Source organism: Oryza glaberrima, chromosome 1 (genome assembly GCF_000147395.1).
Source record: "Oryza glaberrima chromosome 1, OglaRS2, whole genome shotgun sequence".
Classification (NCBI taxonomy): Eukaryota; Viridiplantae; Streptophyta; class Magnoliopsida; order Poales; family Poaceae; genus Oryza; species Oryza glaberrima.
In genome coordinates this window covers 31,706,784-31,732,264 of record NC_068326.1, presented here as the reverse complement: position 1 = coordinate 31,732,264, position 25,481 = coordinate 31,706,784, and the positions used below count along the sequence as shown (strand labels likewise).

The window sequence follows — 25,481 nt, the reverse complement described above, 5'->3', positions numbered from 1 at the left end:
AATATTTTGTAGGATCATAGGGAATTAGGGATCATAGAATCGAGATAATACTTAAGATTTCATATAATCGTGTAGAAATGAATAGGAGGGTCGAGATATTATAAAAAGTAGGATACTAGATAGGATTGGTATCGTTTCGACTTGATAAAATGATAGTATTATCACGAGATACTAGGACAACCTTTTGCAGCGCACCAAAATTATATTTTTACGTTTTTTTTTTGTCTGGACTTGTGATTTCTTGACATGTTCGTTTTTCTATTTCATTCTGAATGGGTTGTATTTATTGGTTACTGGTTTTTAAAATTTGGAGCTCTAAATATATCAAAAGATAAATACTACATTCGTCTCAATATGTAGCACTGTGAATCTAGACAAGATATGTCCAAATTCATAGTTTTAAAATGATTTTAATTTTACCATAAGTTGCTACACATTAAGATCGAGGGAGAAGATGGTTTTGTGTTCGAGTTAGGGCGGAAATATGGAATTTGCACAATCCAAGCGCTTTTGGCACACAAAATGACGTATGCATGTCTTATTAAGACATGATTAATAAAAGTACTAGCTAAATAAAAATGAAAAATGTATTAATATAATTTTTTTAAAAATATTTTTTTATAAAAGATATATCGTTTAACCGTTTAAGAAACATGCGCGCAGAAAACGGATTTTGATAAATTTTAACTGAATTTTGACCAAATATATTGTTTAACCTTTAAAATTTTAATCAAAATTTAATTCTGAGCCGTGTCAAAGCGCACGAAATTCGACCGGTTTTTATCCAAACTGTGAACCTTGCTGCCTGGTACTGAGTACTGACTCGTCCGGCTCCGGCGGCGGCCGTGTGCGATTGCAATCCGGGCCCAAATACGCAAAAACCCAACGCGAGCTCACCCGGGTCACCACCACCAGCAGCAGCAGCAGTAGTCATCACCATGTCCGCCGCGGCGGCCGACTGGCTCCCGGCCGCGGACGTGACGGCGGCGGGGCGGCCGGTGCTGACCGCGGGGGAGGTCGAGCGCCACCTCGTCGCGCAGGGGGACGTGGAGCCCGAGGAGAGCCCCCGCCTCGGCCCCCTCCGCGCCCGCCTCCTCGTCCTCACCTCCCACCGCCTCATCTTCCTCCACGAGCCCTCCCGCTCCGCGCGCGCCCTCCCGCTCGCCGCCGTCGTCCACGCCTACCCGCCCCACCGCAAGCACGGCCACAACCCCCTCCGCTCCATCTTCTCCTCCTCCTCCTCGTCCTCCTCGTCGCACCACCCGCGCGTCCGCCTCCAGATCTCCCTGCCCCCGTCGCGATCGGAGGTCGTCGCCGTCGTCGTCAGCAAGGGGGAGGCCGACGTGTTCTACGGGAGGCTGCTCGAGGCCGTCCGCGCGAGGGCGTGGGAGGTGGTCGCCGCCGGGGCGGCTGCCCCCGCGGGTGGCTCCTCGGCGGCGCAGGGGGCCCCCGCGGAGGAGGATCTCGCCATCAGGATGCCCGTGGTTGGGGTGTCCGGGATCCTGCGGATGGAGCAGGAGGCGTGGGAGAGCGCGGGGCAGAATCTGCAGGATGCCTTCCAGGATCTCAACGCCCTCATGGTTCGTTCCTCTCTGCTGCTCTTGCCAAGTAGTACTTGATACCATGTCCACATTTAGTTCTTGTGATGCAATCGTAATTGACTGGATTACTGGAACACCATGCTCCACAACGCAGCTAAAATGTAAAATTTCCACATTTAGTTCTTGTAACGCAGTCATATGGTATTGGAACAAATATGTTTTTACAACGCAGCTTTTTTTTTTTTGTGTGTTTTGCTGCAATCTTGTAATTAGAGCAAAGCTAAGGAAATGATGGAGTTAGCGGAGAAAATGAGGCAAAAGCTATTGACGAACTCATCAGCCCAATCCAATTCCAATGATGAAGAGATGGGATCTAAGCAAGACATGCAGGATTGGCTATTGAGTGTTGGAATCGTGTCCCCTGTGACGAAAGAAACCGCTGGTGCTCTGTACCACCAGCAGCTGTCACGCCAGGTAATATATGCTTTGCTCGTGTTCTTGCTGCATTCATTGTGAAGTAGTTTTCACTGTCTGTGAAGCTCAATTGTGATGCTGATGGCAATGCATGAACTTTGTATAATATCATGCCAGCTAGACCAAATCTTCAACTTGAGAGGTTTTATCGCCATAGGATCTTCAGGATAAATTGTGTGTCCTTTTCCTCCATCAACCAAGAGCCTCTACTTCTATTGAACAGTACTTTCTGTTCATTTCTTTGCCTCATGCCTGAATTGTTTCACGCTGCTTAGTGCTTACACATTAGTTGGGTCAAATTTGGGAATCATTCAGAGGGTTTTCTTTTATTTCAACTACAGACCACAGATTTTACACTCAAGTTCTGTTTCATACACAATTGACAGGAACACCAAAAATGTCCTTGCCTCTATATTTCGTCACTGTTTTGAAGAGTTTTTATCTTCTTCTGAGTCCTCCCGGTTAGAGCAGTCTTACTAAGGCTATTTTCAACCTTTTGTATTCATTATCAGTTGGCGGACTATATTAGAACACCACTAGAGAAAGCAGGCGGTATGATGGCACTAGTTGATGTCTATTGTCTCTACAACCGTGCAAGAGGGACAGGTCTGTGCTTTTCTGCTAAGTATCTGTATGGAATTCCTTTGTTACATGTTCTGATATTGTTTTTTTTTCCTTATATTTTGTGTAGAGTTGATCTCACCAGAGGATCTTCTGCAAGCCTGTTCCCTTTGGGAGAAATTTGACGTGTATGTACCCCATGTTGTAATGTGTTTTTTAGTATTTTCAGCTGGTTTGTTGCCAGCCATTAATTATGGTTCTATGTTTTGCTTATAGATGTTGATTTGTAATGAGCAGCCCAGTCATGCTCAGGAAATTTGACAGTGGAGTGAAGGTGATCCAGACCAAGACGCATAGTGATGATGAGGTAAGCACTGGCAAGAATAGGCCTAAATTTCATCATAAATTCAAGTCAAACAGTCCACACATCACACGACATAACAATCCCAAGTTAGCAGTCGCACAAAGAGTGTGGCTAAATATCTCTGGACCTTCCAATTGTTTAGTTATCTTCCATTTCATTTAATTTGTTGGTGGGCACCTGCCCACTGTTACCTTCAGATTGAACGCTACTATTATCGTTTTAAGCAGAAGCACATGCTGATTATTTGCCGATATGCATAGGTATTTGCGAGAATCTCATCACTCGCACAAAAGGAGGATGCCCTTCAGAAGGGAATAAGCCCCAGCGATGCTGCATTTACACTTGGGATTGCACCTGCTTTAGCGAAGGAGCATCTTCTAAATGCAGAAAGCATTGGTATTAGATGGTTACCCATTCAAAAAAAATTCAAGCCATGAACACTATATATAAAAAGATAAACTAATACCAACTTCTTTGTCAGGTATCCTTTGCAGGGATGTCAGTCCAGATGGGTTGCGCTTCTACATCAATCTATTTAATGAAATTGATCCCCAAAATATGTATATGTAAGTAGACCTCTTCTTGAGTCATTTGGCCTCCTCCAGTTTCTTTCAACGAATATCCTGTTTTTTTCTTGGTAAAATGAATATCAATACATGTTCATCATTAGATTTTGTCCATGCTGTTACTTGATTCAGAACATATAGCTTTATTATTGGAAAAGAGAAATATCTTTTACATTGGTAATATGCTTTCCAGGCCAAAAACTCATGGAGTATACCACACATGGATATCTGTCACGGCAGCATCACAGTGACTTATCTTGGGTTGATTGGGGAGCATGACGAGCTCGGCAGTTCGTATCAATGTTCAGTTTTGTCTGCATATTCTGCCGTGACGACTTTGTACAACACCCCAAAGCGTGGTGTAACAAATTCATTAGTATTTGCTTGAATGAATGACTTGCATAAGACGTGACTGCCTTTCTTAAACAGAAGAGGTGATGCTTTGAATTAGCTTTTGCTTGTCTTTCCGTCAAGCAAAGACATGTAATGATCTGAGGCAACCTTTTATCTTTGCCAGTCATTACTCAATACAGAAAACTGGTAGTACTGAATACCACTTAACACACAGATATTCAATTTGGCATTTGTTTCGTAAGATTTTGCACAAGGCCTACAACATCCCAATGAATGCGTGTTTCCTGTACTCAACGTATATAGTGTATATACCCATACTACATGACCTACAAATTATTCTTGACTGATGTCATCTTATTGTGATTCTGTCTCACAGAAACCTCGCACCCAGTGGGCAATCGGGCCTGTTGGTTTGTGGCAACCCAGCAATGGCGTATCAATGTCACAATTACCAATGGGCATATGCAGTCAGAAAACCATATACCTCATCACTTCCTCACCGCAAGCATCCGTGACGCAACAACGATGTCGACAACCAAAAACGGAAGTTTGAAGCTGAGGAAAATAATATCTACACTGGCACTAGATCATAGAAAAACTAAAATACAATGCTCACACCAAGTCCGTGACAAAGCATATCAATTTACTAGACCATCTCAGAACAAACGGGTACATATGGACAGCACAGTAAATGTTGTAAAACCAAACAAAATATAAGCACTTATAGTGGCACTTATAGTGCCCACGAAAAGGAACAATCTGGTACTACCCTCCACAAAGGAGTTTTTTCCTTCACAGGCACCCACACTATGTGTGGTAGGGTGTATATATGTTATATAATATGTAAACCGGCACTAGTGAATTGTTCAGATATCCAGCTGCCAAAACGCTCAAGCCTGCACAAAAATAATGAAAATGCATGTCATCAGCTGCAGATGCTTAAGGTTTAAGGCCAAGTACTCGGAGCGATTTTATTGAGGTATATAAAGACAGTGCTCGAGTAACATGGTTCAGCTTTCTTCTATCCCTAAGTTAAACGCCAAAGTTCAGGCCAGAATAGGCCTTCAACAAAAGCAGAGACTAAGACATTAGAATAGGCCAACATACCTTGCTGGCAATGTTGTTGGAAAGCCAGTCAAGACCCTCATACAACCCTTCACCAGATGTAGCACAAGTGCTCTGAATGTACCTGCGACACCAGGAAACAAATATTTTAATGACATGATGCATATTTCATAAATTTCAAAAGGTAACCAGTGTCACAATAGATGTGTAAACCATAATGCAGATGCAAATAGCATTTGTAACATTCAACCCCAACCAGAAGACTAAATAAACCATCAAAGACATCTAGAATGTGTCACATACATGTCTCCAAATAGACGAATAGTAATGGTGTTTTTCAAAATCGAAGAAGTTGTAATGGCATGGATCCAATTAACCCATTAAAAAATGCACTATACTCTTGCAAACAGATCTAGTTGTGTTGTTTTCAGCATGTCCAATATGTAAACCCTGATAATTTGCAGAATAGCAGAGCTGCATAACTCTGACCAAGCAATTGGAAGGTAAATAACTTTTGAATTGTTCATATGGAGTTCCTTACCAGTGCCTCTGGCGCAGGGAATGCAAACCAAGCTTGTCAGTGATTTCAGCTGCATTCATGGCATTAGGAAGATCTTGTTTGTTTGCAAATACAAGCAGCACAGCATCACGCAGCTCATCCTGCGACACAAAAGGGTCTCTCATTATTAACATGGAATTAATTGGTTTATGATAATTTAGGGAACTGGTATTTCTAACAGTAAGTTTTAAATAAATCAACAGACAAATAGGTTGAACAAAAATGACTACTGATTCATAGCATTTCAACTACTATCTTAGCATTTTCATACAAGGTCATGGAAAATCCTAAGATTTTTGTGAACCAAACAAGCAACTTACTTTTTTCCAATTTTGTAGCTGCAATAATGTCGAATAAGCGCTTCGTAAATAGATTCAATATATGCAGACTGGGAACACTATGGAACAACCAAATATCTACAAGTCTACAACAAAAATCATTACCTCGTTCAGCATCCTGTGAAGCTCGTCTCTGGCCTCAACAACACGCTCCCTATCATTGCTGTCCACAACAAAGATGAGTCCCTGTGTGTTCTGGAAATAGTGCCTCCACAGGGGCCTGATCTGTTTTGATTTATAGATCAATAAAAGAATTAAGTTGGGAAAGTTCATGACAGCATTAGCAGCTTAGCACGACAACATCAATGCATAAAAGAAGTTCAATTCCGGTTTACCCCAAGGGCTAGGAACAGCCAACAAATGGTAGTTATGATTTCTAACTATAAGCTGACTCTATTACCTTGTCCTGGCCACCGACATCCCAAACAGTGAAGCTGATGTTCTTGTATTCCACGGTTTCAACATTAAATCCTGAAAATTTCCAGAATAAGGTAGTTTCATTTATTAAAACTATAATGCAATGAAGCCACATGGCAAAAATACAAATACATTATCATAATGACCCAATAAAAGGAGTCCATATGAACAGATGCATACATATGTATCATTAAGAATAATCACAAGTATAGAGAATTACAGATGTTTCCATTAAGAGCTACAGAAGTGTAGTAGCATATGCTTGGCTTAGTTCTAACCAAAGTTTCAAGTAGTAAATTTATTTGTAGCCAAAGTGATATCCAATACCTTAACATCAAAGTTTGCTATGTGATTATAATACGAACAAGCTCGTGCTAACTATTCCTCCTTACTAGAGTTTAAATTCAAGTTTGTTTCTACATAACAGAACTAGTGCTCACTCCATGTAGAGTTTAAATTCAAGTTTGTTTCTACAAACAGAACTAGTGCTCACTCCATCACTCCATGTAATTAAAAGTTCGTTCCTGTACATAAACGTGCAGCATAGTACCTTCCTATAGCTAAGACAGCTCATTAAGCAGAACAAGGACATGAACAGAGTGCTTACCGATGGTGGGGATGGTCGTGACGATCTCGCCAAGCTTGAGCTTGTAGAGGATGGTGGTCTTACCGGCTGCATCGAGCCCGACCATGAGAATCCTCATCTCTTTCTTCGCGAAGAGGCGGCTGAACAGCTTCGTGAACGTGAGCCCCATCTCTCCCTACTGCTCCAAAACAAAAATTCAGCAGCACAGGTAAGTCTCAGCTAGCAACACAGATCACCGCAGACTTCGCGCCGATCCCCACGCGCCCATGCTCACTTGACAGCACACAGAACTAAGCGGAAATTGATGAGCCCAAGGTACGAGATCCGGGAGATCTAAACACCCACATCCCCATAGCGTGCTGTTCGATCCATGAAACGACGGGGCGCAAAGCCGCGGAATCGAATCAGATTCGCCAACACCCGAAGCAGAAAGCGAAAAGGCTCGAACAGATTCCCCCCGCCAATAGTAGCGTGGAGACTACGCGGCATGCCTCCATCACCGAATCAGCAACGAAAACGACTCATCTCTCCACGGAATCGACCACAGACTCGCACGGAATTTTCATTTAGAAAAAAAAAAGAGAGCGCAACAGAAATCCACCGGAGCGGGCAGATCCGCGAGCTCCGACGAGAGGGATCGAGCAGAGCGCGCGGGCAACTCACCGAGATGGTGGCGGGGGGTGCGCGGCGGAGCTCTCCTTTCCTCTCCGCGGCGCTGCTGCGCGGCGCGCGGGCTGGTTCGCGATCTGCGTGCGCGGCGACGACGAAGACGGGAAGGGTAGCGGCGGCTTTGGAGGTCGGAGCCGCGCGACGAACGCGAACACGACGAGGCGGCTGGGCTTGCGCTTGCGGGTGCGGTGCGGTGCGGTGTGGCACGAGTCGTGTGAGATAATATAGCTGGGGGAGAGAACGCGAGCCCCACCACCGTCGTCACGAGCCGCACGCGTGGATGGATGCAGTCGTTTCCGTCCGTCCGATGCTTCGGCTTGCGGCTGCCGCCGTGGGATCACACCGAGCAAGTTGACTGGATTCGATGCGATCGATATTCTGGGCGGCATTTCTCCCCGAGCCAGGAAGGAATGATGGGATAGGATTCGCTTTGGGCTGGTGGATGGTGTAGGTTGACAGGTTTGACCCGGCCCAGCCCAACAGGTCAGTTGGGTTGAACTTGTTTGACTTCTCATCTGTTTGTTGGTTTTCTTTTTCTGATATGAATGCTCATTTTTTTTCTTTCAAAAATGCGTATGCTCAGTTTTAATTATAAACATTTATTTAGTATGTGGTTTAAGAACATATAGTTTTTATTCAAAATTTATTTCATGTGCATGCCCACCGCGCGTGCACCATGCGGTTTCCTTTTTTAAGCTTATACACACACAGTTTATATGTACAGACTCTAGAAATTAATTTATTTAATTCCTATAAAATTTGAGTAATGCCTAAAACAGGACTTTTCTAAGTGAAATTCCACCACTTTCAGACAGACCATTAATTTTAGTTTGACAGAATTTAAGACCATTCTGTTTTCTAGAGGCCTAGCTTCAACACAAAGCTCCTTTATGGTGAAGCATCGATATCTTACTTTTCTTTATACGTATATACGTTTATTCGACGAGTAAGAATTAATTTATTTAGCGCGAACCAGGTATACATACATACATGCATGCAGGTTGGCTGAACTCCTCCCGCACGTACGTTCGCCAAAAACAGAATGTTTCAATATATAGCTGGAGGAAGCTTAGCAATGCAGCTATCTTAAGAGAGCGACTAGCCACCCCCAAGACCCCAACACGACCAAATTTTGCTCCTTTTTCATATATAGACCTTGCTTACAACGGAAGGCTTTAGATATAACCCAAGGGGTGTGTTTAGTTTACACTAAAATTAAAAGTTTGGTTAAAATTGAAACGATGTGATGAAAAAGTTAAAAGTTTATGTATGTAAAAATATTTTGATGTGATAGAAAAATTGAAATTTTCAAGAAAAGTTTAGAACTCCTTGATCTCCAGAGCGCTGCTGAACATCCACACGAGAGAGACTACTCACTACTGTTCCTCCGGTACAGCCGTCAGCGATCAGCATGCAGCCTGCCGCATCTCTCTAGACAGGTTCATTTTGTAGCCTGCACTGCAGGCGACAAGATTTTAATGTCACGCATGTTCGTCGGTGCAACACTCACCACCAACATGCATTGATGGAATCGTAACTATACACTCCTGTCAAATCAACAAGAGCTTGGAGTAGCCAAATACGGCTGTACCAACTACTAGTACTAAGTACTCCTAACCAATACTGTACATTCTGCTCACACGCGACACGTATGTACACGTAGCTAGCTTGTTGCAGTAATAGTAGCTACTAGTAGGGTTAACCAAACTGCTTTAGATGAGTTTACCGTTATCCTACGATTTAACGATTACCGAACAAGGTTCACCAAACTATCACCACAAGGAATTGGCCCACTAGTAACGTACGCTAGTGATGAAACCTTACTTCCTCACTAATAAGTGGTTTTATAGTGACAAACTATCTTGTTGTCACTATTTTCATGTATAACTAGTGGGAAACTATTTTCCCATCACTATTTCACCTATAACTAGTGAGAAAATATTTTATCATCATAAAACACATTGTCAGTGACATCTCAATTATGATAAGTCATAGTGTTGCCACTATTTTATTAAAAAAATGTGATAACCTGGTAGCTAACCACTAATTATACCAATAGTTACGAGTGAACTGTGATGATTTAATATGCTCTCACTACTGCTGTGCTCAATCCATGATAAAATGTTAAGTCATCAAAAAACCTAAAAACGGTGACGGGTTGATCGTGATGAATTGGCATATTATCATTTTTTTAATTTTTAATTAGTGATGCCATATTTTATCATCGCTAAAATTATTATTAGTGATGAGATGGTTATCACAAAAAATGATTACAATTTACAAGGCAATTAAAATAAAGAAAAAAATAGCAGTAGATTAGGCTTGGCAAGTTTCAAACACACGACCACCAGGATGTATAGGTAAGGCTGTTGACCAACCGGCCAAGATAAATCTTCTAAATGAGGTTCTCTTAATCTTTTATAGTACTTGTGTGAACTAGGAGGTCAACAGCCCGGTTGTCCTCCACTAAGCTCTAAGCCACCACCCCTGCAGTCCTGTAGTATGTGCTGGGAGCTGGAGAACGGCCAGTGAGCTCAGCCCCATGACCAGGAGTGCTGCAAGGAGTGTAGCGAGCTCGACCAGTAGCAGAGCGAGAATGGGTAAGTCCCATTTGTTCTCTCATCGAGATCTCTGTGTTCCTCTTGGCTGACGGCAACTATCCCATTGGTGGGAAAATGGGGAATAGTTACGTTGAGTTTGTTGATGGGAAAATGGGAAATAGTAGTGCTAGTTTGTTGATCTCAGATGCATATGTTCCTTGTCCTCTTTGTCTCAAATTTCCTCTCTGATTAGCAGGCCGTGAACCCGAACGGTCCAGTTGCTTGAGGAGCGGTGGCTACTTCGATCTGAGCATCCCTTACAGATTTGCAATTTTTGTTTTTGGATCGCACATGCCCATCCAATGGTTAGTTCAACTTAATTTTTATACTAAACTTTGTACTAATTTTCTTTAGTGCAAGTCAATTTGGCATATCTGAATTGTTTATGAGCCATCACACATATACAAAAGTATTGACTTGTGCAAAATCTGGTGATGGCTGATGAGCTGTAGCTCCTCCATAAAAAATACCACATGTATATTGCTTACATATGGTACGAGAGTGTACTGAGCAAAAGAGTATAGATATGTAATAAGAATTAATCAACTATTTTAGTAAGTCTAAATTTGCATAAACCTGAAAAAAATTGTATATTAACTATCATCTGTATCTTCATCACTTTCTGTGTTATTGTCATCATCTGTATCCATATACTCAGCGCCGCCACTTTCAGAATCTTCTTCATCTTTATCAGAATCTTCTTCCTCTTCTTCATTATTTTGTTCTTCAGAATGCGTTATCGGATCTGCTTCGATAGTTTCACTCTCAACTCCATTTCTGTCCAAAACCATGACAATATCATCATCGATTCTACTTTCATTCAGTGCCACTGTGATATCTTCGTTCTCTTGGCATGCTTCAGAAGTAGACTTTTTTGTTAACGATGGATCATTTTCTTCTTCCTCTGTAGGAGGAAAGTCGTACAGATCACATGGCTTTGTCTTTACCACGACAAGCCATTTAGGATCTCGAGTATCTTTGACATAATATATTTGCTCAGCTTGTGTGGCCAAAATATATGGATCATCAATTCGCAAGGTGCGAGAAGTATTTATCAAGGTAAATCTGTACTTGTCCTGTTTTACTCCCCTTCCTTGAGCGTGTACATCCCACCATTCACATTTGAACATTATAACACTGAAAGGACCATATGTGAGCTTGATAATATCTGTCAAGACACCGAAATAATCTTTGCTTCCACTGGCTTCATCACCTTTAACAAACACTCCACTATTTTGTGATTGAACTAGCATGTCTCGGTCTTTGGTGTTGAATCTCTACCCGTTAATCATATAACTTGTGAAATGGTTAACTCGAGCATCAGGTCCTCTTTCTAGAGCGAATAATTCATCTGTAACAGATGGAGATCCTTTGGAATACAACTCAAATATCAGGTAAAATTCAGTGTCAAAATTTTTTTTGGTAAAATAATATAATTATTTTTAAAATTTTATATGGAAGTAATATGATGTGGTATATTAGAATACATACATGATTCTTGAACCATTGAAAAAACTCTTAGTCATGGCGCTTATCCACACCTATATTACTCTGGTTGCTCAATTGTTCCTTGTGAATACTGCAACATAATTAAATATACGTTAAATTTCAGTAATATTACCATCTTAGAAAAAAAAGGATAGTGAGTTGCATTGCTTACTTTGCATATTCTGATATTTCTTCACAGTTGTTAAGTACATATATCCGAGCTTTCTCCAACTCATTTAATGCCATCTGACAATACTTGTTTCCAAGTAGAGGCCTTCCAACAGTAGTAAATATCTGTAGTTTTACAGTACCATTGTCATTTGGTACATCTTCATTCCGACTTGGCTGGTTGTTTCTTGTTTCAACTCCTTGCAAATACATTGAACAAAAATGTACACATTCTTGCAAAATATATGCCTCAGCTATCGATCCTTCGGGGCGAGCCTTGTTTTTTATAAATGACTTCAATCTACGTAAAAATCTTTCAATGGGATACATCCATCGGTACTGAACTGGTCCACCAGCAATAGCTTCCTAGGCTAAATGAATTGGTAGATGCATCATTACATCAAAGAACGAAGGAGGAAATATTTTCTCCAATTTACATAGAGTAATAACAACTGAGGATTCAAGCTTCTTTATGTTTTTAACATCTAACTTCTTGGAGCAAATTTCTCTGAAAAAGTTACATAGCTCAATTATAGCCTCACAAACATGTGGAGGTAGCACTCCCCGAATGGATAATGGAAGGTATCTGTGCAAAAATACATGACAATCATGGCATTTCATCCCTGATATTTTACCATTTGTTGCATCCACATAATGTGACACTTTTGAAGAGTACCCATCCGGCACTTTAATTTCCCTAAGGAATTCACAAAATGCTCTCTTTTCTAATAGTGTCATTGTATAGCATGCCGGACGAAATAAATACTTGCCATCACCAGTTGGGGGTGCATGAAGTTCAGGCCGTATTTTCATGAGTTCCAAATCAAAGTGGGATTTAATGTTATCCTTTGTCTTTCCTTCCGGATTTAACAAGGTACCCACAATACTATCACAGACATTCTTTTCTATGTGCATGACATCTAGATTATGTCTTATTGATAACGTACTCCAATAGGGCAGCTGAAAAAATATACTCTTTTTCTTCCAAATTCCATATAAATTGCTCGAACGCTTTCTCTTCTTGTTATGTTTCCCAAATTTGACCTAACCAAATAAAGTGCAAACACAATGATTAAGAATTATATAAAGTTCAATATGTTCTTTACAAGTAATAAGTGCTCATAATTGGCATGGGTACAATTTACAAAAACACAAAAGTACCTCAAATTAGTAGGATACCTGATCGAACTGCTCATATTGAGCAGTAATGTCATCTCCTGACAATGGTTTTGGAGTGGAACGCCTTTCCTTTTGGCCATCAAAGGACTTTGTGTCGTTTCTCCATGAATGTCTTGTTGGCAAAAAGCGACAATGTCCCATGTAGCAATATTTGTGCCCATTGACAAGCTTATGTGACCATGTATCAATGTGACATGAAGGGCATGCATATTTCCCTTTTGTGCTCATGCCCGATAAGTTACCGTATGCTAGGAAATCATTGATTGTCCAAAGCAATGCTGCCTGGAGCTTAAAAGAGGACTTTGTGTGTGCATCATAAGCTGGTACACCCGGCCATAACTGTAGCAATTCATCGATTAATGGTTGTAAGTAAACATCTATGTCATTTCCAGGTGCTTTAGGGCCAGGAATCAACATTGACATTATCATATAAGAATCTTTCATGCACATCCAAGGCGGTAAGTTATATATAACAATAACAACTGGCCATATGCTATATGATGAGCTCATATTTCCAAAAGGGTTAAATCCATCATTAGCTAGACCAAGCCTAATATTTCATGTCTCTGATGCAAATGATGAAAATTTCTTGTCAAACTTCTTCCATTCCGTGGAATTTGCAGGGTGTCTCATATATCCATCATCAACTAGCTTCTCTTTATGCCATCGCATATGAACTGCTATTTTTGAACACATGTACATACGCTTTAATCTTGGAATCAATGGGAAATAACGTAGCACCTTTTGTGGAACCTTTTTAGCATTTTTTTCTTCTTGATTTACGAGTATTTCCTTGTCTCTCATCTTTCCATCTTGAAATTCCACAAACAGGACAAGATTCAGCTTTGGCGTATCCACCTCTGAAAAGAATGCAGTCATTGAAACATGCATCAATCTTTACATAGTCCAACCCCAAATTTGACATAATCTTCTTAGCATCATCATAAGACTTAGGGACTTTATTGCCGCTTGGAAAAGCTCTACACAACATGGCAAACAGAGCATTTATTGCATTTCCACTAAGATCATAAAGGCATTTGATGTTCAACATTTGGACGATAAAAGATAATATTGAAAAATTATCACATCCTGGGTATAGCTCTTGTTCTGCATCATCTAGCACTCTATGGAATTTGCTAGTCTCCTCATTGGTTGCAGCATCACAAAAAACATTATCTTGCACATCTGGTGCTATACTATTTTCTGATCTATTATTTGCACTGGAAGCATTCAGAAAATCATTTGTCATATCATGCATATAGAACCCAGGTTGATCTTCCATGTCTCGATTTAAATCTGCCTCAGAATCATGTATGGTTTCTCCATGATGAACCCATCTATCAAAGCTGAACATAGGAAATCCTAAAAAACAATCCAACTAGATAATGGAATCTAAAACCACTAGGATAACATAGACTGAGGTTGGGTGATAGGGGTACTAATAATCAAATAGTTCAAAAATAGGGAAATACAGCTTTCTTAATTCAGATATAAAGGCTTTCGTGCTTTCATCGACTTGGTAGATGTCCTTCTCTGGTGCTGCTTCATCGTGTGTTGCAGAATCAGTCTTCATCTCCTCTTCGTCCGGTTCCTCAAGCTTAACATTCAAGTCAAAGTTTCTGGCAACTTTCTTTCTTGTCTGCCTTGATCCATCATCTCTATCTGAACGCATGACAGTCAAGTCAAAGTTCTTGGCTGTCGCTGCTTTCTTTGGTGTATCCCTTGATCCATCATCTCCATCAGTAGGCACCACATTCAAGTCAATGCCCATGGTAGATTTCTTGGCCAACTCCTCCTCCATGGCGTTCCTGCACGTAGCCAGGTGTTTCTTGGTGGATTCCCCCTCTCTCGTCTCGCTCTTTTGGTGGATCTCCCCTCTCTTGTGCTCTCTTGCGCCCTTGTGTTTCTCCCTAACCTATTGCTTCTCAAGTCTCTCCCGGTAGTATTTATAACTCGTTGTACATGAAAATTTTTGCGCGAAGGGATGAAAAAAGAAGAGGGAATTTCCAATATTTTGCTCCGCAGGACGCACTGATCCATTCATTAGGTGGGGATATCAGATTTTTCTATTGTAATTTCATTGACCAAAATAGTTTGTTAGTTCCGTGATACTAGCATACTCATCGCATAGGTTTAGGCGATTTGTAAATTATCATACCAGACTTTTAATTAATAATAAAGCTCAAAAACAATTACAAAATATGAAATTGTACCGGTAGCATGCTAGCAACTAGATATTTTTAGTAATTAAATATTCGTTGAAGTGACATCTCTTTAAATAATTATGGATTTTTTAAAAAATATATACAAAGTAAAATTTTGAAGATGAATAATGTCCAACGACAACTATTTAAAAATGAAATGAGTAATTAATGGGTCTTTTCTTGTAATATAAATTTCTATAGTTTATAAAAATATTCGATGTTCTAAAAATGAAATGAGTAACTAATGGGTTAGCTATAAACACATGTGGAGGAGATATGGTGAGAGCAAACATAATATATAGTATAGCTCACTTCCTACTATTAGCACATTTTAAAGCCAATATATATAATAGATTAGCTATAAGGTTGGCTACAAATTTCTTCTCATCTCTCTATCTCTCACTGATATATTTAATGTATTTGTCTTCGAGCTTGTGTTAAGCTAGCTCTTGCATGAGAGCCAACATCTTTGATTTTTTGTTACCTCGCTCCACCATGTAAGTTTATAATAGCTTATAGCTCACTATTATTCTTGCTCCGAGAAGATGGAAGAGAGGCAGCTGCAGTACGGACTCCAAAACGTTGAGTGCGTATGACATGTGAGACCAATTATTAATGATGTATTATAAATTTATAGTTATCTATTGTATGAATTGGCTATTAGATTGAGGGCTTGATAAGATTGTAGCGAAAATAAACCTTATCAAATTCTAGCAATATTGCCAAAATTTTGGCAGGATTTCTTATGTATTTACCAAATTTGGGAACAAACTAAACGTTGACATTTTTTTTGGCAAATTTGTCAAAAAAATGATATGGTTGAAAATGGCATCAATACAGCCCCTGACTATAGTTGAGATAGTTGATCTGGAGCTAGTAGTTGGACGATGTAAAAACAATGTGTAAAAACTATATGAAATAAGCATTATAAATTTTAAGACAAGCCTTGCAAACTAAAACAATGTTTATGATTTTTTTAATCCGTCATTAGCAAATGTTTACTGTAGCACCACATTGACAGATCATGGAGCAGTTAGGCCTAAAAGATCCATCTCGCAATTTACTCGTAATATGTGTATTTTTTTTCCTATATTTAATACTCCATACATATGTCCAAATATTCAATGTGAAAGAGTGAAAATTTTTGCCGGGTTCTAAACAGGCCATTTATTTATTAATTTCATTTTAAAAAAATTGGAATGCACCCTGCACGTTGACGATGTCAGTGAACAACTACTTGGCTCAACAGTCAACAGATTCAAACTTGCATGATTATCTACCTAGCCAAATATATCTCGCACAGTTACGCTGTGGCGCCAAATAAAAATGGAAATTCCCTCCAAAAGTTAGTGGCAAACAATTTTTACTCCCGCCCTTTTGACGTTTTTACTTGGCTATAAAAGGCTACCCATCTACCTTGCCACCTATACAGAACACAGTAAACACACATCCAGAACCCAAGCACCTACATTTACTGCGCATACCCAGTTTCTAGGTGAAGGTAAATGTTCTTGTTCCCTAGATCGATACTCCTACTCCAACCCTCCAGAAGTCCACAATCTTTGACTACTCTGTAGAGTAGATTGATTCTTTAATAATTCCACTCAGCCCTAGTCCCTAGACTCCTAGAGTAGATCGATTCCACACAGTCCAGTCCCTAGAGTAGATCGATTCCATCTCTTATTATGTGGGAGACTTCATGCCGCCGGCGTTCAGGTGGTGTCGCGGTGCCATGGTGCGGTGGTGGTGCCCTGCAGCCTGCTCGTGCTGCAGTCACTTGATCGCTTACTTTTTTCCCCACTTGTGTTCTTATAAATCTTTTACCGCATTTGCAATTTGTTATGTCTTCTAATCCATAGATTAATGTTCTTTAATTTTTCTTTCCTCACCTGTGCCTTCTTTGATCTCCATTGGGACTGACTGCATGCTTCTGTTTATAGTAGACATTTAATTCCATAGGACATTCCTTTAGATCTGTTTATATTCAGTATTTAATTTCATAGGACATTCCTTTGAATATGTTTATACTCATTTTTGCATTCCGTAGGATAACATGGTTTCCCAAGTTCGCCAACCCACCAATCAGTTGGAGAACTCTAATGACGTCACGCGACAACCTGCAGATCAGGCTGGAAATGGAAGGATTCGACTCATCAACACAGGTTTCGATCTAATATTTGAGTTGTTTTATGGTATCCATTTATTTTTGTTTTCTTCACATGTACGTTTGTAAATGTACAAAAACTCAAACTATCTTTTCTTTTTCCTTTAAATAGGTATTAATCGTCGGAGACCTCGCGGTGTTACAGTTAACACGGCACTTACAAAACTCAGAGCAAGAGGCGTACCGCTAGATATTCAATTTCCTAGACAATTTTGCAAAGTATGTGGTAGGCATGCTAGCATCTTTAAAAGTGAGGTCACTGTTTGCGTAAGGAAGGAAGCTCCTCTCAAGGTGAAGAAGTGGAAAAACATTGAAAAAGCTTTTCCTGGAACTTTGTCTTCAATCTGGACTTTGTTGAAGGTCTGTCACAAAAATAGCTTAGTTTTTTTTTTCATATAATTTTGTTGTCTCTTGCATTACTAATCTAGCATGACATGATGATGTAGGGGAAGTTCCCTGAGATCTCACTAGATGACTATGAATGCGTCATAGCACAAGTTGAGAGGCAGTACAATATCAGACGCTACAATTTGTACAGGACCTACCGCACAACAAAAGTGCGCCCAATTCATGTTGCACCTGAAGATTGGCAGTGGTTGATTGATAACTTATGGAGTGATGAGCAATTTCAGGTACATATTTATATTTTTACACAGTTTCATATGTTTCAATATTAATAGTTAATCAACTTTTTCATAGAAGCGAAGCAAGCAAAATTCTATAAACAAACCAAAGCAAGAGATGAAGTCACTTGTTGGAACAAAGTCTATAGTGCAGATAGCATCTGAACTGGTGAGAAACTTTTGACCAATCATATTTTCTATAGTTAAACTATTTTTGGCATCAAACATGTGATATATATACTTAATTTATATGCACTGTAATTGTAGAGAAACCCTGAGACCGGTGCATGGCCTAGTGCTGTTGATGTTTGGAGAGCAATCTACATGAAGGCAAATGGGACATGGTCTATTCCTAATGGAGCAGAAATACTGGTATATATTAATATTAGTTCATTTGGCTTTCTATACACAAGATTTAGAATTATTCGCTTACCTCTTACTCTTCAATGTTCATAGAACAATCTTGAGGAAGCAGCTGAAACACACAAGGAAAGGATTGCTGCTGCTCCAATCCCATTGGCTGAGCATTTTGCACTGGTTCTTGGTAGAAAGCCAAACCATTCGCGTGGTGTTGGCATTGGTGCAGTCAACCAAGGGGCTCAAGAAAGGTATAGGATTCATGCACGAGCTGAGGCTGCTGACCAACGTGCCAGTGATGCACAAAACCAAGCAGCTGCATTGGCTGAAGAAGTTGAGAGATTGACAGAGGCGAACAATCAATTGCGTGATGAGCTACGGTTTCAACGTGAAGAGCTAAATTCTCAGAAGAAAACTGTTGAGGAACAAAATGTCGATATGGAACGTTTGATGGACCAGAAGCTGGAGGAAACGATGAATAGAATGATGGCTCGCATGGGCGCTGCTGGTGCTACTTCTTCCATTCCTTCATCCTCTACAAGTACACCAACCAACTAGGTAAGGTTACCACAAAAAAATACCATTAATAGTGTTAGTTTACTTATTCAATAGATTACAATAGTCATCTCTTCGATGTTTTTGTAAATGCAGGATGTGGAAAATCGACAACATCACTTTCATCTAGGCGAGCATCCGATGAGTCAGCATCGACATTATCTTCAATTCTACATTTAGATGTCATTTGGATTTATATTTACATCAAAGTGCTCTTTCTGTTTGAGCACATTTTTCTTTCTACAATAAAGGGTATATTTTTAGAGTTATAAAGGGTAGTTGGAGTACTGCTAGTGCTCATTTATGTGTACTGCATTTTGCTCTGCACTTTTCTTATAGCATTGTAATCTTTCATCAATAAAGGATGCTCTGAAATGGATATTTCAACATGTTCTATTATTATAGTTATAGATTTGCAAGAATATATATAGTTTTCCTCGAAAATGCTTCGAGCTGTTTACTTGGTTTCTCAAATCAAATAAATGTAAATTGATATATAAAACATGAAAAAAAATCAAATTGGTTAATTTGGCAAAGAGTTAATTAATTATATGAAAAATGTCACTCTTTACGCACACTATAGTGATAAGAATGCTTTGCCATACCTACAAATTTTTAACCACGAATATGTCATCCAATTTGTGGCAAAAACTAATGCAATATGCTAATATTATTTGGTGAAAAGATCACCACAATAAAATGCATTTTACTCACAATAAATGTATTATTCAGGTTAAAATTTCCTCACAACATTATACAATCTCGTCACTATAACAAATTAACTTGTGAGAAATTGTTTTCACATGTATATCAATAATATGTGATGAAACTTTATCATTATTGAATCATACAACTGTGACCATGATTCTCACTAATTACTAACAATACGTGAGGAAATAATCCATCACAATCTTGTACATCTGTGATGTCGTTGCGGTCACTAGTACATCTCGTATTTGTTACCACAAACTATCACTATTGTTATGATCATTAGTTACAAGACTTTTGGTCACAAATATAATTAGTATTTGTGGTGAAAAAAAATTCATCACTTTGTTACTTGTGACGCCAATTTCAGTGATGACATAGTGACGAATCATAAGTTCGTCACAAGGTAGTAACTGTGATGAAAAATACAGTTATAGTGATGATTTTTGTCATCACTCAAAAGCCAATCCCTTGTAGTGTATTTTAGATGAGTTTATCATCACTCACAGTTTAACGGTTATCACGGTAACCGTGAGTTTCTTTCTCGTGAAAATCGGTTACTACGAGATATACCGTAGTTTTGGAAACGCGAAAACAATGCTGTTACCGCAGTAACCTTGTGTTTACTGTGAAATCATGTGATTACTGCGAGGTATATCATAGTAATTTTAAAAACCGATAATATTACCGCACATGATAATTTTGTAAACCGTTTTTCTGTCCCTGTCACACTCCTGGAATTGGTTTCGCCCGAAGCATCGGACCAATGATCACCCATGACTTCTGTGTACCAGTAGTGCCGCAAAGGGTCCTAAGTCCTAACCATGATTGTCACACTCTTACGTGGAGTTGTCACCTTGTCACGCCAACATTCAACTCGGACAAGCGGCGGCTTAATTATACCCGAATCCGACAGGGTGCAAGTACCAAAACCAGCTCGCTACCACAGTGGAGTTACACCCAAAAGTGTGAGCCTTCTCCTGTTTCTTCCACTTTCACGTACTACAATGAGATCGAGCAGCCACGCAGATACTCCTGGCTAGCATATCGCCCGCATTTACTCGCCAAAAATTGGACCACACTTGTCAAGCTCAAGCTACTCCACTTCACTTCACATCATACCCACCAAAACGCAACACCCTAACTATAGCTGGCTAGCTGCAGTTTCACCAACTTTGCGAAGCTGTGCAAACACAGTGCATGCATGCGCGACATGGCGTGACACCGACACGTACGTCAGTACGTGATGTCAATACCACCAGCGCCCGGACGCCAACGAGCTGATCGCGTAGGAGACCGCCGCGGCGTTGGCCCGACGAGACGCGGCAGAAGGCGCGCGCTGCACCGCGCGTTCCACGTCGTCTGGCATCGCGGCGGCGGCGGCGGCGGCGGCGGCCGGGCCGGGCGCGTCCAGGAAGAGGCTCTCGACGTCGTCGACGAAGCCCACGTCGTCCGGCAGGCTACGCAGCACGTCATCGTCGACGGAGGCGGCGGCGACGTCGTCCGACGACGTCGACCAGCCGTCGGCGGCGGCGTCGCGGGCGCGGCGGGCAGGGTACCTGGCCTCGAAGTCGGCGCGGTCCATGCAGAGCGCCGGCAGGATCTCGGCGATGGCGTGGTCCGCGTCGTCCGCGTCGCGGAGCGACGGGCAAATCGCCGGCGGCTCCCAGTCGTCGCAGGGCTCCATCTTGGGCCGGAGAAGTGACTCCGAGCCTGGAGGCGCCGCCGGCTGCGGCGGCTCCAGCTCCGGCTCGGTCTTGCAGACGGACGGTGGCTGCGGCGGCGGCGGCGGCGGCGGCGGCGGCGGCAGGTGGTCCGTGTAGGTGTAGCAGCTGGCGTCGAAGTTGGTGACCGCGCTGCGGCCGCGGAGCTGTATCGCCGCCAGGTCGTAGGCCGTGGCTGCCTCCTCCTGGGTATCTGCACGTACAGAGCAAAAGAAACATCCATCTTTCAGGGGGCACATTCTGTGGGCCTTTGTAACAATAGCCGTGCAGTACGCAGCACTGCAGCAGTAGCATTCTTCAAGCATCACATTGTGCCAAAGAGAAAGGCAGCATTGCATGCATGACACGACAAATTAACAATCACGAAAGCGAATAACATACGACACGAACATATGTGGTGGTACTGATACATGTGCATTGGTTGTCCATTGTTAACAAACTGCAGTTTTCATGGCGTCAGGAACAGAATGTAGCCGGTGAACAAAACCAAGAACGCGTTACCGAATGTTCCCAGGTAGAGGTATTTCTTGCCTACAGCTCGGCCTATCCTGGCCTCCCACCGGCCGTTGTGGTGATGCCTGCGGTGACAAACATGGGCATTGCAGTCAAATGTTGAGACTACTCCTACTAGTAGAGCTTAGACAAGGCAAAAGAACTTCAACCCGGTTTTTGGCATTTCAATTTTCACAGTACTAGTAGCACACCGTATTCTCATGCCAGATTTGCCAGTATCACAGTATGCCATTTGGAGAACCAAAAAATGGGTTTTGGACGGAAAAGAGGTACTAGTACTACTGGGGTATGCAAAGGACAATGCTTAGCTAGTGCTTGATTGGACAGTACAGTGATATTGCATGACAATGTATGCTTACTTTGCCACTCCCCTGTACTTGGAGACACCCCTGGAGAAGCCACTGCTCTTGCGCCTCAGAGTAGCCAGGTACTCCTCCCTTGTCATTCGCTGCATCCTCTCAAGCTCCTTCCTGTACGTGTCAATCTGCATTTATCACAAATGGGAGCTTAACAAGTTAACATCATCTCCTCCTTAATTAGTAACGGCGAATTAGTGCTACTGGGAAATGACAGGTGCTGAAACACTCTGAACTTTACCGGGAAGTTTAGGACATGGTCTGAGCCCCAGATCTTGAGTGCCGCAAGATCATAAGTGCGAGCTGCAGCCTCCTCTGTGTCATAAGCTCCTGCAAAGAAACAATGCTAATGGCTTAATCCGTGTATTTTCAGCATGTTCTACATAAAAAAAAATGTACTGGTAGCGAGTGAGAGCATGATCTTTATGATTCTGTTGAAGTTGTAAAAAACGTATCTTGACGCATGCATGGGGACAGGCAAAATGCAGTACTTTTCCACTTTACCCAAAAGTGTTTCTTCTTTACTCTCTTTTCCAAGAAAGAAAGAATTACTCTCTTTTCCAAGAAAGAAAGAACAAAGTAGCTGCGGATTCAAAGTTATTCTGAAGAAAGAATATGTGCATGGTACTAGGACGGCAATGGAATTCGGAGCCATACACGCTAGTGATAATTTGTGAATCATAGCGAAGAAAAAGTTTGTGAACTTTTCCCACTATGTGAAGAGGATCTTGACTCACCCAGATAGACTAATGGAGGCGATGAGACATCAGACATGGATGAGCATCGATCACCACACGAATTCCGAGGCAGAAGGAAACACCGCATTTGCAACACAAATTAAAAAAGATCAGCACATAAGCTAGCAGGAATACAAAATGACCTAACAATAACCAAAGAAAGAGAGAACAAAGAAAAACAAAATGGCAATCAACTTGTCCCATTAGCTGCAGAAAACATAGTAGACCCGAGGCTCGTAGAATTTGTATTTCTCACCTTGCCTGCCTCTCTTCCTTGTCTGGTTTGGGTTCCAGCCTTGCTTGTCCCACAGGTGCGCCTCGTACTTCCCTGAACCCCTGTGCCTACACACCAGCAACACACAACAAACGACGCATTCATCAGAAACCAAGCAAAGATCACGCAAACAACTGCGAACTGATCATCAAAGCAAGAAAAAGGAATCGAAAACGCAGACCTTGCCACGCCCTTGTAGATGGAGGATCCCTTCCTCGGCGCAGCAGCAACGGCGGCGGCGTCGTCGTCACCGCCGGTGCCATCCTTGGCCCTCTTCCTGTGCTTACTCTTCTTCTTGCCGCTCTCAGTGCGCGGCGGCACAATGCAGGAGGACGCCGTGGAGGAGGAGGAGGAGGAGGACCGAGGAGGGGAAAGCAAGGTGGTTGCAGCTGCAACAGCAAAGGCCTTCTTCTTCTTCCTCATGGAGACCATGGCTTTTGTTGATAGCTCCTGCAAGGCCCCTGTTTGCTTTCCTCCTTGGCAACAAAGACAACAGACAAGGGTAGTGGGTGTCACCGGTGAAGTGAACCTGCCTATATAGGGAAGCAAGGAGGAGGACTGTACTGACTACTGAGACTGATCTGGAGTACTCCTAGTGATCTGAGAAGGGAGGCAAAGGTCTGGGCACTATAGCTTCCACCCCGAGCGCCACGACACTTGGCGTGACGCCGCCGTGCCCAGGCGTGTGGGGGCGACGGGCGTTTTTACGGTCAAGGTCTCGGAAAATGCTGGGTACCTGCGCGCCGTGAAGTGGAGTGGTGCAGCCGTGCAGGTGCGCACCACCACTCGCGCGCGGCTGTATGGGACTCCACTGCACAAGGAGAGGTTTGTTTAGCGCATTGCGACTCTTGCCGTCATGCGTCTCCGCGGGGGCCAAGCGTTTGTGTCGCACGATGACACGTTTGCGCGTACGTGTGTGGCAGAGGCAAATATGCGGACGTAGCTGCATAGGTGAGTATTTATACAGCCGCGTTGCCGCGCGCGGAAAGGGAAAGAACATGTCTCGACGTGTCGTGGTCAGGTTTCCCCTACAGCTTTCGACGCGGATATCGCACTCCGTTATAAGGTAGTTACCGTGAAAACCACGCGATAACCATGAGATATACCGTGATTTTAAAAACTAGAAAAGTTACCGTGCATGATAATTATTGTAACCATTATAACCGTGTGGTAATCACACGGTTTTGTAAATCCTGTACCGAAATGTTTCAAATAGGGTTGAAACTAGCAAAGTCATTTTTTTCCTATTAAAGTTAGGGATGGTTTGGTCCTACAATTACGTTTTTTTACCGTGATTCACCTGCTTACCGCTCTATATTCTTTTCTCTCTCTTTTTTTTTTTTTGAGAATACCGCTCTATATTCTCGATAACATTAATCGAGAAAATTCCTTGTTACCCTAAACTGGTCTCCAATTGCTCCAGCTATTGGGCCTGAACGTTAAGAGGACTATTATATGTTTAGTTGGCCCGCCTACTGCAGGCTTCATACGCGTGCCTGTCCTGGACCAAGTAACACGCCTATTGGGCTCGTTTTTTTCCCTGGAGGAATAAGTTCACATTAGGTCCCTCAAATTGTCACCGAGTCCAAAATTCGTCATGAACCGCAATAACAGATATGATGTGTCCCTCAACTCCTAAAACCAGTGCAAATAAGATTTCAAGGTGGTTTGAACAACAGTTTTGACTGACATGACGCCTACGTGGGGTTGATATGGCACTTAAAATTAAAAAAAACATGAGACCCACCTATCAGTAAGCGTTCGATTAATAATTAAAAAATACAGTGGGACCCACTTGTCGCCCCCTCTTTCCCCTCTTTTCTCCCTTTCATCATCGTCATCGTCGACGGCGGTGGTGGTAGAGTCGGCGAGACGGAGATGCGCGAGGGAGGAGGAGGTGATGGTGGGTGGTAGACAGTCAGGGTTGTAGGCCTCGTCGGCTAATGTCTGCTACTCGCCAGTGTCGGGAGGAAGTGCGAATCATTGCCGAGGTGGTGGCGAAGGAGGTTTGGAAATCGGCAGCAGTGTCATCCCGTGTGGAAGGTGGGCAGACTGAGGCGCGCGTTCGCGGACGGGCAGCAGGTGGTAGTGTCGGTGCCTGACCAAGTACGCGAAGGAGAAGCGTAGCAAGGAAATCGCAGGCTGATGACAAACAAGAGAGTTAGAGAATGGGGGAAGAGGAGAGATGGTTGTTGACTTGTTACTTGCTTGCCTAGGGAGGGGGAATGAAGTGAGCACCTTAGAGGTTCTAGAGCTCCTGCACCTCACCGATTAGCTGTTATAGCACCGCCACCTCCCTCATCTCCCTCCTGCCACCGCCACAACGACACCACCTCC

At 42.2% G+C, this 25,481-nt stretch overlaps 5 protein-coding genes across 5 annotated transcripts; 2 read left to right on the top strand and 3 right to left on the bottom strand.

The window, feature by feature from the left end:
- Positions 1-876: 876 nt before the first annotated feature.
- LOC127770087 (vacuolar protein sorting-associated protein 36) lies at positions 877-4,075 on the top strand. The gene is made up of 8 exons (XM_052295764.1): positions 877-1,580; positions 1,815-2,015; positions 2,528-2,621; positions 2,707-2,764; positions 2,874-2,943; positions 3,201-3,336; positions 3,422-3,506; positions 3,700-4,075. Exons 1-8 carry the CDS (start codon positions 939-941, stop codon positions 3,755-3,757), a joined length of 1,344 nt encoding a protein of 447 aa, XP_052151724.1. The 5' UTR covers positions 877-938; the 3' UTR covers positions 3,758-4,075.
- A 411-nt stretch (positions 4,076-4,486) lies between these two features.
- On the bottom strand, positions 4,487-7,703 carry LOC127770097 (ADP-ribosylation factor 1). The gene is made up of 7 exons (XM_052295774.1): positions 7,489-7,703; positions 6,847-7,003; positions 6,223-6,293; positions 5,928-6,047; positions 5,467-5,585; positions 4,968-5,049; positions 4,487-4,756 (listed from the first exon to the last, which is right to left on the bottom strand). Exons 2-7 carry the CDS (start codon positions 6,992-6,994, stop codon positions 4,751-4,753), a joined length of 546 nt encoding a protein of 181 aa, XP_052151734.1. The 5' UTR covers positions 6,995-7,003; positions 7,489-7,703; the 3' UTR covers positions 4,487-4,750.
- A 2,984-nt stretch (positions 7,704-10,687) lies between these two features.
- LOC127755771 (uncharacterized) lies at positions 10,688-14,730 on the bottom strand. The gene is made up of 2 exons (XM_052281446.1): positions 14,446-14,730; positions 10,688-11,035 (listed from the first exon to the last, which is right to left on the bottom strand). The coding sequence occupies exons 1-2, from the start codon at positions 14,728-14,730 to the stop codon at positions 10,688-10,690; spliced, it is 633 nt and encodes a 210-aa protein (XP_052137406.1).
- A 3,308-nt stretch (positions 14,731-18,038) lies between these two features.
- On the top strand, positions 18,039-18,835 carry LOC127755680 (uncharacterized). Its single transcript, XM_052281380.1, has 3 exons — positions 18,039-18,089; positions 18,188-18,292; positions 18,377-18,835. Exons 1-3 carry the CDS (start codon positions 18,039-18,041, stop codon positions 18,833-18,835), a joined length of 615 nt encoding a protein of 204 aa, XP_052137340.1.
- Positions 18,836-20,442: 1,607 nt separating this feature from the next.
- LOC127759898 (ethylene-responsive transcription factor WRI1-like) lies at positions 20,443-23,617 on the bottom strand. The gene is made up of 7 exons (XM_052284116.1): positions 23,326-23,617; positions 23,127-23,212; positions 22,871-22,879; positions 22,375-22,463; positions 22,137-22,261; positions 21,766-21,842; positions 20,443-21,457 (listed from the first exon to the last, which is right to left on the bottom strand). The coding sequence occupies exons 1-7, from the start codon at positions 23,574-23,576 to the stop codon at positions 20,790-20,792; spliced, it is 1,305 nt and encodes a 434-aa protein (XP_052140076.1). The 5' UTR covers positions 23,577-23,617; the 3' UTR covers positions 20,443-20,789.
- Between the last annotated feature and the right edge of the window lie 1,864 nt (positions 23,618-25,481).

Excerpts from the sequence above, each read along its gene's own strand:
- LOC127770087 (XM_052295764.1), top strand. The coding sequence starts at position 939 with ATGTCCGCCGCGGCGGCCGACTGGCTCCCGGCCGCGGACGTGACGGCG. Across the intron at positions 2,016-2,527 it reads ACCAGCAGCTGTCACGCCAG|TTGGCGGACTATATTAGAAC; the intron begins GTAATATATGCT and ends ATTCATTATCAG. Across the intron at positions 2,944-3,200 it reads AGACGCATAGTGATGATGAG|GTATTTGCGAGAATCTCATC; the intron begins GTAAGCACTGGC and ends CGATATGCATAG.
- LOC127770097 (XM_052295774.1), bottom strand. The coding sequence starts at position 6,994 with ATGGGGCTCACGTTCACGAAGCTGTTCAGCCGCCTCTTCGCGAAGAAA. Across the intron at positions 6,294-6,846 it reads CACGACCATCCCCACCATCG|GATTTAATGTTGAAACCGTG; the intron begins GTAAGCACTCTG and ends GGAAATTTTCAG. Across the intron at positions 5,050-5,466 it reads TCCCTGCGCCAGAGGCACTG|GTACATTCAGAGCACTTGTG; the intron begins GTAAGGAACTCC and ends CTGGTGTCGCAG.
- LOC127755771 (XM_052281446.1), bottom strand. The coding sequence starts at position 14,730 with ATGGAGGAGGAGTTGGCCAAGAAATCTACCATGGGCATTGACTTGAAT. Across the intron at positions 11,036-14,445 it reads CAGAGAAGGACATCTACCAA|ACAAAGCCATGTGATCTGTA; the intron begins GTCGATGAAAGC and ends GTCGTGGTAAAG.
- LOC127755680 (XM_052281380.1), top strand. The coding sequence starts at position 18,039 with ATGAAGTCACTTGTTGGAACAAAGTCTATAGTGCAGATAGCATCTGAA. Across the intron at positions 18,090-18,187 it reads TGCAGATAGCATCTGAACTG|AGAAACCCTGAGACCGGTGC; the intron begins GTGAGAAACTTT and ends CTGTAATTGTAG. Across the intron at positions 18,293-18,376 it reads CTAATGGAGCAGAAATACTG|AACAATCTTGAGGAAGCAGC; the intron begins GTATATATTAAT and ends CAATGTTCATAG.
- LOC127759898 (XM_052284116.1), bottom strand. The coding sequence starts at position 23,576 with ATGGTCTCCATGAGGAAGAAGAAGAAGGCCTTTGCTGTTGCAGCTGCA. Across the intron at positions 23,213-23,325 it reads ATCTACAAGGGCGTGGCAAG|GCACAGGGGTTCAGGGAAGT; the intron begins GTCTGCGTTTTC and ends GCTGGTGTGTAG. Across the intron at positions 21,843-22,136 it reads AAGTACAGGGGAGTGGCAAA|GCATCACCACAACGGCCGGT; the intron begins GTAAGCATACAT and ends TTGTCACCGCAG.